This window comes from Oncorhynchus kisutch, linkage group LG27 (genome assembly GCF_002021735.2).
Source record: "Oncorhynchus kisutch isolate 150728-3 linkage group LG27, Okis_V2, whole genome shotgun sequence".
Classification (NCBI taxonomy): Eukaryota; Metazoa; Chordata; class Actinopteri; order Salmoniformes; family Salmonidae; genus Oncorhynchus; species Oncorhynchus kisutch.
Window position 1 is genome coordinate 9,955,854 of NC_034200.2, and position 14,047 is coordinate 9,969,900.

At 46.0% G+C, this 14,047-nt stretch overlaps 1 protein-coding gene across 2 annotated transcripts in view; it reads right to left on the bottom strand.

Annotated features, from left to right (window-relative positions):
* The window catches only part of epha4b (eph receptor A4b), a 133,600-nt gene that overhangs the window by 13,472 nt on the left and 106,081 nt on the right, over positions 1-14,047 (bottom strand). For both annotated transcript variants that reach the window (XM_031806885.1, XM_031806884.1), the window contains exons 11-14: positions 11,455-11,522; positions 10,262-10,387; positions 8,033-8,218; positions 591-652 (exon numbers count right to left, since the gene is read on the bottom strand). In XM_031806885.1, the coding sequence (XP_031662745.1) occupies positions 591-652; positions 8,033-8,218; positions 10,262-10,387; positions 11,455-11,522 (442 nt within the window). The remainder of the gene's footprint in view (positions 1-590; positions 653-8,032; positions 8,219-10,261; positions 10,388-11,454; positions 11,523-14,047) is intronic.

Below are 14,047 nucleotides of genomic sequence, written 5' to 3' on the forward strand. Positions count from 1 at the left end.
GGTTGAAAAGACAGAGCAATCAATCAGCATTTCACAAAACAAGACCTAATTAACTTACTCCACAGCTGCTGAAACACCGGCAGGGGATGTAGATGGATATTGCTCTGAGAGCGAGAGAGAGCTGTTGTGTGTTTGTGCGTGAGTGTGTGTGGTAGAACAGGATATTATGTGGGATGATATTGCTGTAACGTAAAGTAGGATCAAGGTCTAGTGGATATAGCTATAGGAGCGGAAAGATGGACATAACACTCGTGGTCATCTACTTGTCCAATAATGTATACCAAGTCCAATTCTAAACATTACTGATGTGGTGTGTGTGTGGGTTTCTAGGTTTGTGAGTAAATCCCTCCATTGGCTTTTACTGTAAATTCATCCAGTACGAAGGAGGCCAGTGGGGTCGAGTGGTTTTCTTTCAGAACTGAAAGGACTCTTGTACTTTCTTACAAACACTTTCTTTTTCTTTCCATCCCTCTTTCGAACAGCAGATATGTTTTAATACTATAGAGCAGCACAGGCTGACCTTCAGAGAGGCATAATGAGAGTGTAGTGTGTGTGTGTGTGTGTGTGTGTGTGTGTGAACACAAACTAACCTTCAGGAAGGTATCCAGGGATCCATTCTCCATGAACTCCGTGATGATCATCACTGGCTTACCTGAGGACACAGAGAGAAAAACACATTGACATTCATACACAGAACACAACACAGATACATACTACAGAGAGATGGTGGCAAGAAGGTTGAGCCAGGAGAGGTTAGTGGTCACAGCGGAGACCAACCTCATTCACTCTTTCTCCTACACACACCTCAACCCATCGCTCTCTTCCACCTCTCCCTCTCCCTCTCGCTCTCTCTCTGGGGTACAGCGTGGCATGTCGTCATCATTCACAGTGACAGCTTCTAATCAGGGCCATGCATAAACGTCAGGAGATAATTACTATGGGCCAATCCGCCAGGGTGTGTGTGCAGGGGGCCGTCTTGAGATCTCATGAATATTGATCAGCCTCTTGGGGTCGAGGGGGAACGGGACAGGGGGGGACGGATGAAGGGAGGGGGAACATGAACACCTGTATGTGTGATGAGGGGCGGGGGGAAGGGGGTGGAGGCAGGGGGTAGTCAATGTGATTGATTGACAGGTCTAGTTCCCCGCCTGGCACCTGGTGGGGCTTACAAATTGACGAACAAAGTACCCCCATATGCAGGCACCCCACTGCTTTACATGACCCCGTACCCCCCCCCCCCCACCCCCCCCCCCACCCACCCACCCGGGAGAGAGGAAAGAGAGAGGGAGAGAAGTGAGGAGAGAGGAAAGAGAGAGAGGGAGGAGGGAGGAGAGAGGAGGAGATGAGTGACAGGGAAAGAGAGGTGAGGAAAGAGGGTGAAGGGTGAGATTGGGACGAGAGCAGAGAGGTTTGAGGGAAATATGGTTGTCAGGGGTGAGGGGAGAGTAGGAAGAGTACGGAGAGAGAAATAAAGGTAAGAGAGATAGGTGAGGAATGAGGGGGAGGAAAAGGGGGAGCCGGGGGTGAGGGAGGCGGGAGGATAAGGTTGTCAGGGGAGGTCAGTAACAACACTGGGGAGTCCTACAGTACAGCTCTATACTGGGTAAAGACGGTGATACATCACCCTAAATGAAATCACTATCTCACTGAGATAAATGCCACACACACACACACACTGATAAATGCCTATCCTAACCCTCACCCCCAGCAGAGGAAAATCCAATTCCCTTCCACTTTTATCCCTTAGACTAATGTGGCTGTCAGAGAGGACACCGCTACCAGAGATGAGGCCAGAGGGTGTGTGTGTGTGTGTGTGTCTCTGTGTGTGTATTGCATGGTGAGCATGGGGATAGCACTGTGACAGCCATCTGATTTCGAGGCTGTCCTGCGGAGAAGTGTGTGTGTGTGTGTGTGTCCTGTGACTGCTCTATCAAAGGCGCCGATGAAAGGGTCTGTGGGATTGATCCGTGCCAAAGGGGGGGATGGGGCGGTCTGACAGCTCACAGCCGGCCCCCCTGACCTAACAGGCAGACAGACAGACAGACAGACGTATGTGTGTGTGTGTGTGTGTGTGTGTGTGTGTGTGTGTGTGTGTGTGTGTGTGTGTGTGTGTGTGTGTGTGTGTGTGTGTGTGTGTGTGTGAGAGAGAGAGAGAGAGAGAGAGTGACAGACAGACAGACAGACTGACAGGCAGGCAGGCAGACAGACAGGATACTGTGACAGAAGGAGTGCGAGGTTTGAAATTATGACAATATAATCTCATTGAACGAAGGTTAGCGACGATCTATGTCTCTGGGTAAGCTTGCAAAGTAAAAGAGCTTCCCTAACTAGAAAGAGAATGGGACGAGTGTTTTCACTGTGTGTTTTGTCTACTCTGACCGCTTGCGAAAACGCCACCATTCAGTTCAGCAGTCCAGATCGTCCTTCATTCATTTAGACCAGGCCATTATCCGATTGGTCTGTAATTCCTGTGCTATCTGAAGTCTCCATCTGGACTTCCACCATGGAGAATTAGCCTGACAAGATGGCAGGGGGTTAGCACCACACACACACACACACACACACACACACACACACACACACACACACACACACACACACACACACACACACACCCCTCTGTCCATCTATCTGTTTATCTCTCCCTCCCTCTGTTGCTCTGCTCCCAGACAATAGACCCCGTTGACCACGGCTCGGAGACGGAGTCACATGCTGGACACGCGCGCATATGTGCGTGTACGTTCCGCGTACGTATACACACAGGGTCAGGTTGCCACATTTAGCCTATCTCCCATTAGCTCGATGCCTCTGTTGTGTTAACAAATAAAGCCCTGTGCTTAATATCCTACAGAAACACATTCAATTCAGCCCGGCATAGCGTGCCCAATTTCAACTTCCTGTTACTCATGCCCAGAATATAAGAGATGCATAGTATTAGTATATGTGGATAGAAAACACTCTGAAGTTTCTAAAACTGTTTGAATCATGTCTGTGAGTATAACAGAACTTATGTAGCAGGCAAAACCCAGAGGGAAAAAAAATGGAGGTCTGTCTGTTCAGTGAGTTCTCATTGGGAAACGATATTTCTTAGGCACTTGTTTTCAGTTCCTACTGCTTCCACTGGATGTCACCAGTCTTTAGAATTTGGTTGAGGTTATTCCTTTGTGCAATGAAGAAGTACGGCAATCTAGGAAATGGGTAACACTGTTGAGAGTTGCGCAAGACTTGAAAAGTAGCGTTTAGCTTCCTCTCGTCCTCTATTGAAAACAGATAGACCTGTCTTCAATTTGATCGATTATTAACGTTTAAAAATACATAAAAAATACAAAAATACAATACAAAACATTTTAATACCTAAAGTTGTATTACAAAGGTAGTTTGAAATGTTTTGGCAAAGTTTACAGGCAACTTTTGAAATATTTTGTAGTGACGTTGCGCAATTTGGAAGCTGTTTTCTTTCTGGATCAAACACGCCAAATAAATGGACGGAATTAATCGAACAAAAGGACCAATTGTGATGTTTATGGGACATATTGGAGTGCCAACAAAATAAGCTCGTCAAAGGTAAGGCATGTTTTATATTTTATTTCTGCGTTTTGTGTAGCACCTGCAGGGTTGTAATATGCTACTCTCTCTTTGTTTACTGTTGTGCTATCATCAGATAATAGCTTCTTATGCTTTCGCCTGAAAAGCCTTTTTAAAATCTGACAGGTTGGCTGGATTCACAACGAGTGTAGCTTTAATTTAGTATCTTACATGTGTGATTTAATGAAAGCGTTTAAAAGCAGTTGGAAGCCACGGAAGGAGTGTTATGCAGATGGCATCGCAGGAGCGATGTTTCTAGCTCCAACAGTGCAGTAATACCTGACAATACAAAGCAATACACACAAAATAAATCACCAAAATAAAATAACCATAACCTTAAGAAATATCAGAAAGTCCGGAATATAAATATATATATATATATGTATATGATGGTGTGCAGACATTATGGACAGTATATGAATAGAACAGGTGTATACAGTGCATACAGTAGTTATATAGGATGAGCCTAGAGTAGAATACAGTGTATACACTAAGTGTACAAAACACTAGGAACACCTTCCTAATATTGAGTCACAACCCCTTTTGTCCACAGAACAGCCTCAAATTGTCGGGGCGGGGACCTTTACAAGGTGTCGAAAGCATTCCACACAGATGCTGGCCCATGTTGACTCCAATGCTCCCCACAGTTTTGGGAAGCATTGGATCATACTCGCTGTTTATTATCTATGCATAGTCACTTCACCCTTACCTACATCTACAAATGACCTCAACTAACCTGTACCCCCGCACACTGACTCAGTACAGGTACCCCTGTATATAACCTCATTATTGTTATGCTATTGTGTTACTTTTGATTATTTTTAACTTTAGTTTATTTGGTAAATATTTTCTTAACTCTTCTTGACCTGTACTGTTGGTTAAGGGCTTGTAAGTAAGCATTTCATGGTATCCTGTTCAAAGGCACTTCGTCTTGCCAGTTCACCCTCTGCATGGCAAACATACACAATCCATGTCTCTAATTGTCTCAAGGCTAAAAAAAATCCTTCATTAACCTGTCTCCTCCCCTTCATCTACACTGATTGAAGTGGATTTAACAGTTGACATCGACAAGGGGTCATAGCTTTCACCTTGGTTCACCTGGTCAGTCTATGTCATGGAGAGAGCATGTTTTGTACACTCAGTTTTACGTCACTGTGTCCAGTATGAGGGAAGTTAGAGGTTGTTTCGTGAGCCAATGCTAACTAGTGTTAGCGTAATGACGGGATGTCTACGGCTATCTGCTAGCATGCGAGCAGATACCATAGACTTCCAGTCATTATCCTAACGCTAGCAAGCAATTATGCTAACGCTAGTAAGCAATTATGCTAACGCTAGTAAGCAATTATGCTAACGCTAGTAAGCAACTTGTGCTAACGCTAGTAAGCAACTTGTGCTAACGCCAGTTAGCAATTTCCTTCAAACTGCACGCAGAGAACCAAAAATGGTATCCACGAGTTCACCTGACTCTGGGGAAGTAGAGGAAGGGCCTCATTGCCAAAATCCCGAAGTATCCCTTTAAGAGTGTGTATCTGTGTGTGATGCTCAGTGCTCCAGAGCTAGTTCATTTGCAATAGGGCGGTGAGCAGGCTTGCAGATTGCCTATTGATCTTCTGCCAGGTGTGAGAGCAGCAGAGTGTAAAATGGATCCAGGAGTTTTATGTTTTAACAGCTCTTCATTAACACATGCTTTTAACGAGAGACCTGGCCTCTTATTGCCTCTCTGAACCTCATACGCCACCGGGCTCCTCTATATACTGTGTGTGTTCCAGCTTCAGAAACATAAGGGAATGTTAAACACGGAGATGGTAACTGGGTCTAGATTAAGATGAAGGGTGTTTTAGATAGAGGAGCAGCCCTCACCCAAGTGCTGAGAGACAATGCATTAGATGGATAGTGGGCAGATGAAATGACGAGGTGCGCCTAATTGATGGTTTTCCAGATGAGCTGATTGCCCAGAGCGACTGTGTGAGGCGCATAAAGGCGAAGATAAAGAGATAACTGGAGGGATGGGAGGGAGATAAAAGGACGGAGGGAGAGAGATAGGGAGAGCGCACGCGGCACTTTTACCCCCGATGCGCGGAGAGACGGAGGAAATAAAAGGTCTACTTTCCTCTCCTCGTCGTCTGTGTGAGCAGCATTACCATTTGCATAACAATGGCAGCAATCAGAGAGAGACAGGCAGGGTGTTATTAGAATAGCAGGACAGCGGGATGGAAGGCTCTTGGGGTTTAAAGTGGGTATAATGAGAACACACACACTTTCAGACACACAGGGACACACACGCACCCCCTCACTCATAACCACACACAAAGGACCAAGTATGTACTCCATGAATGCAAAATGCATGAACTAATATGGCCTGTTATAGAAAACTCACATGGACTGAAATGGACAGAGAGAGAGAGAGAGAGAGAGAGAGAGAGTCACACGCGCTGGCCTGGAGGTACAAACGCGGAAAAACACGCAGCACACACCCCTGAGCACCATTTGAGCGGTCGGCGGTGATGATTAGAGTGCATGAGGTGTGAAGGGACCAGCTGGGACTGTCTGAAGGGCTGGAGGAGTTATATCGACCCGCCTCTCTCACCTCTAACCCCCCCACGCACTCACACCCTGGGCTGTGACCGGTGAAATCGCTGCTCAGCTGTCGTACTATATCTGTGTTTCGATGGTTCTAAAGACACACATACATGTACACATTCCAGGCACACACTTACTCTATTCCTCCACGAAAGGCAATGAATTATATTCATTAAAAAGGATTCTCCATGCTATATCCGCCAAATGAACTTTGGTATTTCCATTGTGTGTATGTGTATATTTGTGTGTGTGTGTGTGTGTGTGTGTGGTGTGTGTGTGTGTGTGTGTGTGTGTGTGTGTGTGCACAGGTGTGTGTGTGTGAGTGTGTGTGTGTGTGTGTGTGCTCAGCTTATGTTTCACAATGCATTAAAATGTTACTTCTGAGAGGAAAGAGCAGCAATTACCAACATGTGCCTGTGGAAATGAAAAGCAAATCTGATTTACTCTGCTAATAGTTCTACAAACCGCTCCAACCCAGCCAAGCAAAGGTCAAAATTACCATCTCATATTACCATATGAGACCGAGAGAGAGCGAGAGAGAGAGGAGCGAGAGAGGGGGAGAGAGAGCGAGAGAGAGAGAGAGAGAGGAGAGAGAGGGAGAGTGCAAAGAAAGAGGAAATACAAATTAATAAGAAATTCAGAGGGAATTTCAGCATTGATATGCACGTTGCTGAATATTCATGAAGCTAAAAAACACATCCAATTAACTCTGTGAAATATTAATATTCATGATGTGGGTCATGCATATGCATTTGTTCTTTAGTTGCGTGACCTAGGTGGCACTGACTAGTGGCGTGCGGTGGGGCTGTTTTTGAATACTGACTATGACGCCGGGGTGATGGGGGGGGGGGATTAGTGTTTATCTTTCTGTCTCTCTATCTTTTGGTCTGACTGTCTCTCACTCTGATTCCCTCTCTCTGTTTCTCTCCATCAAAAAATCTTTTTTGCTGCCTAATGTGTTGGTATTGTATGTCTTCGGAAGATGGAGAGAAAATTATGAGAAATTAGAAACAAACGAACAAAAACGAATGGAAGAGAGTAATAATGAAAGAGAGAGAGAGAGAGAGAGAGAGAGAGAGAGAGAGAGAGACAGAGACAGAGAGAGAGAGAGAGAGAGACAGAGAGAGATACAGAGAGAGAGAGAGAGAGAGAGAGAGAGAGACAGAGACAGAGAGAGAGAGAGAGAGAGAGAGAGAGGGAGAGAGAGGGAGGGAGAAAGAGTGAGACAGAGAGAGAGAGAGAGAGAGAGAGAGAGAGAGAGAGAGAGAGAGAGAGAGAGAGAGTGAGAGAGAGAGAGAGAGAGAGAGAGAGAGAGACAGAGAGAGAGAGAGAGAGAGAGAGAGAGAGAGAGAGAGAGAGAGAGAGAGAGAGTGAGAGAGAGAGAGAGAGAGAGAGAGAGAGACAGAGAGACAGAGAGAGAGAGAGAGAGAGAGAGAGAGAGAGAGAGAGAGAGAGAGAGAGATAAGGATCTGTTATGAGGCTTGTTCAACCCTGTCTCTGTATTTCTGTATCACCTGTCACATCCAAACACACTCTCGCTAATGTAATAACAAACACAAGTAAACACGTGCCCCTTCTACACACGTATACACACACTCACAAACAGACACGGCAAAAGCACGGGCTGCCATGGTAACTGGAGCCTTTATCTGATCCAAGGTCGAGTCTGATTCTCATGAACAGAACCGCTCTGCTGTCTCTCTCACACACAGGTACGTGACACACAAACATATTTGCACACAATTCATGATCCAAATCAAACATTTAACCACACGGTTTGCAGATCTGAAGGGATGGAACAGGTGAAATACATACAGCGATGGGAAATCTCTGCTCGGATTTGTTAAAGTAGCCGTCAATCACTCACATCGTGTGACCACGCCCTCCAGTCTGATGATGTTTGGGTGGTCGAACTGTCCCATGATGCTGGCTTCAGAGAGGAAGTCCCGCCTCTGTTTGTCAGAGTATCCTGCCTTCAGACTCTTTATGGCCACGTAGATCTCCCTCTTTCCCTGGAGACGCAGACGGCCACTACACACCTCCCCAAACTCACCTACAACACAGACACACAGCATAAATAACTACACACTTCCCCAAACTCACCTACAACACACACACACACACACACACAGTATAAATAACTAGACACTTCCTCAAACTCACCTACAACACACACAGCATAAATAACTACAAACCTCCCCAAACTCACCTACAACACACACACACACACACACACACACACACACACACACACACACACACACACACACACACACACACAGTATAAATAACTACACACCTCCCCAAACTCACCTACAACACACACACACACACACACACACACACACACACACACACACACACACACACACACACACACACACACACACACACACACACACACACACACACACACAGTATAAATAACTACACACTTCCTCACACTCACCTACAACATACACAGTATAAATAACTAGACACTTCCCCAAACTCACCTACAACACACACACACACACACACACACACACACACACACACACACACACACACACAGTATAAATAACTAGACACTTCCTCAAACTCACCTACAACACACACAGCATAAATAACTACACACCTCCCCAAACTCACCTACAACATACACACACACACACAGTATAAATAACTACACACTTCCCCAAACTCACCTACAACACACACAGCATAAATAACTACACACCTCCCCCACACTCACCTACACACACACACACAGTATAAATAACTACACACTTCCCCAAACTCACCTACAACACACACAGTATAAATAACTACACACTTCCCCAAACTCACCTACACACACACACACAGTATAAATAACTACACACTTCCCCAAACTCACCTACACACACACACACAGTATAAATAACTACACACTTCCCCAAACTCACCTACAACACACACAGTATAAATAACTACACACTTCCCCAAACTCACCTACAACACACACACACACACACACACACAGTATAAATAACTACACACCTCCCCAAACTCACCTACAACACACACAGTATAAATAACTACACACTTCCCCAAACTCACCTACACACACACACACAGTATAAATAACTACACACCTCCCCAAACTCACCTACAACACACAGTATAAATAACTACACACCTCCCCAAACTCACCTACAACACACACAGTATAAATAACTACACACTTCCCCACACTCACCTACAACACACAGTATAAATAACTACACACTTCCCGCACACTCACCTACAACACACAGTATAAATAACTACACACTCCCCACACTCACCTACAACACACACAGTATAAATAACTACACACCTCCCCAAACTCACCTACAACACACAGTATAAATAACTACACACTCCCGCACACTCACCTACAACACACAGTATAAATAACTACACACTCCCCCACACTCACCTACAACACACAGTATAAATAACTACACCCTCCCCCACACTCACCTACAACACACAGTATAAATAACTACACCCTCCCCCACACTCACCTACAACACACAGTATAAATAACTACACACTCCCGCACACTCACCTACAACACACAGTATAAATAACTACACACTCCCCCACACTCACCTACAACACACACAGTATAAATAACTACACACTTCCCCACACTCACCTACAACACACACAGTATAAATAACTACACACTTCCCCACACTCACCTACAACACACACAGTATAAATAACTACACACTTCCCCACACTCACCTACAACACACACAGTATAAATAACTACACACTTCCCCACACTCACCTACAACACACACAGTATAAATAACTACACACATCCCCACACTCACCTACAACACACAGTATAAATAACTACACACTCCCCCACACTCACCTACAACACACAGTATAAATAACTACACACTCCCCCACACTCACCTACAACACACATACTTTAAACAAAGTGTCTGCACAATTAACAATCAGATTTCTCTTGACTGCACCACTGTGGTTCCACAGGCATCAATGTAAGGGCCACTTTTATTACATTTGCATAGTGATGTTTTTGTAGTTTGAACAGCAACCAGGGATGACTCACCCGCTCCGATGACTCTCTCGATGCGGATGCTGGAAGCATCAATCTCTTTGGCAAAGTCTCTGACTGCCTGGTTAGGGTCCTCATAAGTGTGTGGATGAATATAGGTCTTACTGCCAGGGAGTTTGACTGGAGAGAGATCGAGAGAGGCGGGGGAAGGAGGAGAGAGGGGAAATATAGGGGAGAGAAACAGAGAGAGAGCGAGAGAGGCGGGGGAGGGAGGAGAGAGGGGAAAATATGGGGGAGAGAAACAGAGAGAGAGCGAGAGAGGCGGGGGAGGGAGGAGAGAGGGGAAAATATGGGGGAGAGAAACAGAGAGAGAGCGAGAGAGGTGGGGGAGGGAGGAGAGAGGGGAAAATATGGGGGAGAGAAACAGAGAGAGAGCAAGAGAGATGGGCGAAACATAGAGAGACGTCAATAACCTTCCTTGCAGAAAGCAGGCAGTGAACGACAGTGCGACATAGAAATGAGCTCAACTCCAACGTAATTAAAGTTATGTAAATGGCTCCTGAATCCTTGAGAGTTGAATATCACATATTCAATATTGCTCTCTCGGATGGAACACGTCTCCCGCGTGTTTTGTTATACGTCCTTACAGCAACACTAGAGAATGAATGTCAAGGCATTCACTTTCCGAGAAGCAGCCTGAGCACATTCCTACGGACGTGACGGAGTGACTCCCGGTGAGAATCTCAACTGCTTCTGTATGTTCTCATTGTTTAAGCTGAAAAGCTGAAAAGGGGTGAAGTATATCTCTCCTGTTTTTCCTACGGATAGTGAAAGAGGAGCCTATCATGAATTGCATTCGCCTGAATCACTTTCTTGTTTATGTACATGTGAAAATAGCCTGTGACATATCGAAAAGAGTGTACTCTGTGTGTGTGTGTGTGTGTGTGTGTGTGTGTGTGTGTGTGTGTGTGTGTGTGTGTGTGTGTGTGTGTGTGTGTGTGTGTGTGTGTGTTTGTGTGTGTGTGTGATGCATGGCAAAGCAAACACGCGGCCATTCACGAAACACAAAAACGCTTCTTCATAACAAGTAGCAACATCACAAACAACCCCATTACGAAAGGTTTCAATGGACATGAACTTCAACGTCTACTGAGTGTGTGTGTGTGTGTGTGTGTGTGTGTGTGTGTGTGTGTGTGTGTGTGTGTGTGTGTGTGTGTGTGTGTGTGTGTGTGTGAGTGTGCGTGTACCTCGTCCATGTTGAAAATGCATCTTCTCTTCATCAGGGTCCTGTTTGGCTTTGATGTATCCACAGTGTCTGAGGAACAAACCACACCATAGGTTAATGACATCAAGGTTAGTGTGTGTGTGTGTGTGTGTGTGTGTGTGTGTGTGTGTGTGTGTGTGTGTGTGTGTGTGTGTGTGTGTGTGTGTGTGTGTGTGTGTGTGTGTGTGTGTATGTGTTTGCGTGCATGTGTGTGTGTGAGAGCTTACTTTTATTTCCAGTTTGTGAAACTCCCATGATACATATTGAACAGCCGAGGGCATATTGAAAGTATAGAAACAGTCTCCTATTTTTGTGCCCCCCCCCAGCCCACCCCACCTCCCTCTCTCTCGCTGGTCTCTGTATGCAGGAGCCTGGGGGTGTGAAAGCAGTAGTCCTTCACTCTCTTTCTCCTCCCCCCTTCTCTCTCTCCCTTCCTCTGCTTCCCTCTGTCCCTTTCTCTGGTGTGCGTAGTAGCCTGAGGGTGTTCGAAAGTGTGTGTGTGTGTGTGTGTGTGCGTGCACCCTCCAGTGTTCAGTCATCCCCCTTTCAGTAGAAGTGCATATAGGTCCATGCATTACCGTGCAATACACCCCTTCAACTCTTCTGCTCATTAACTACCTCTGTGTTCACCTCCATGGGCTACCACACACACACACACACACACACACAACCTGGATCAATAACAACCACCAATCAATTGATCCGCCCAGCGGTGAGGATGTGTTAAACTAGCTGCTCTGGTTAAAAAGCACCACTGTTTGCGAGAGTTTAAGGAGCGGTTGGGTGCTGAGTGGTTAACGTTAGCTTTTCTCTGCTCCGCTCTGTAAAACTTCAGTAGGAAAACAGCACATTTAACAAGCCAATTAACACAAAACACCATTACATTTAACGCTCGCTTAAATACAGCTTGAAGGTTTTAGCCCAAAACATAAAAGAGTGAAATCCATTTTCACATCGTCAGGTACTAAAACGCCATATAAATGGTTTATTTCCTGTCTCCTCTCCTCCCTTCTCCTTTCCTCTCCTCTCTGATGTTTTCCTTTCATTTCCTCTCCTCTCTTCCTTCAAACTAACTTTCCCCTTCTCTTCTTCTCCTCTCTCCATTCCCCCTCTCCTCCCTCTGTCCTATCGCCTCTCATTACGAAGAAACCCTGTCCATCTCTTCTATCCTAATCAGGGGCCCAGTACATCTTAAAGCCATTCTGATTGTAATTAGTTTGGGATCAGTTCCAAGAACTGTGATCAACCACTTTGACATCTAGTCACCGACTAGAGATGGAGGGAGAAGAAAGAAAGCTGAAGATCCCAGGCCAGCAAAGAGAAATGATGGACAAGTGAGACACAGGGCAAAAAGGGGGAGAGGAAGGAGAGGTGAAGGGGATACTGAGGGCCTTGTTAGCCTCAGTAAATATGACAGTCATTTGGTGCCTAATCTCTATGTTGGTTTTTACACAGCTGAACGGATGGAATAACTCAGCCTACAATGGACCCTCTAGGGAATACTGTCTCTGTCTGGGACTGGAGTGAGGGATGAAGGGGAGGCCTAAGGGAGAGAGGGTTACAGGGCAAAATACACACACACACCCCTCTGCCATGTGTTCGGCTGGGGGGGTCCCTTAGGTCGAGGTTGGGGGCTGGGGGGTAAAATTAGGAAGCGTTAGGGGAGTATGGGAGGGTGCGTGTGGGGGGGGGGGGGGGGGGGGGGGGGGTTGGTGGGTCCCACCTGTTTATCAGCTGGGCACAAGCCAGAGGGGGTGCTGTGATCATTACCCCCCAACACGTACCGCCACGGAGACACCACCGCTTGGGGCAAGTGTCTAGAGCATATGGGGAATGGGGAGACCAGTTCACACCTCTGCCCCAACTGCAATGGAAAACTCCCATGAGAATACAGCCCTCTAAACCTTACCCCCTACACACACACACCACACACACACACACACACACACACATACACACACACACACACACACACACACACACACACACACACACACACACACACACACACACACACACACACACAGCATTGGTTGGGTCCCAGAGGAATTTTGTGCCCCACAAGCAACAAAACATAAAGGTAAGTTCACTATAACGCAGTAAACAGAAGGTTTTGTAAAAACTCAAAATACCTGAATAGTCTAGAGATCAACACAAACCCACCCAAGAGCTAGACAGGAGCTTAGGTTGGTTGGAATGTCTGTTCAAATGGGTCGGCTTTATGCATCTGTTCTACAGTACCACTTTATATTTATAAGTGTGTGGGGGGGGGGGGGGGGGGGGGGGGGGGGGGGGGGGGGGGGGGNTTATATTACAACGGGTTGGGAGGATTAGGTTTAAAGAAGGCTTTATTTCTGGTTGATAGTAGCCAGATTTCTAGGGAGGGAGTACCTCCGTTTTACAGAGGACTTCTCAGAGTGTGGAGCATAATGAAGGTGTCCAGACGAACTTCAGTGGAGTCAGTGCATTGGCTGTTGGAGGAACCTCTGGTGTATGGGGCAAGACTGGATTGTACAACTGCAGCTGTTCCACATTTCTCCAAGATTCTGGTGAAGGGGAAATCATCACCTTAAGAC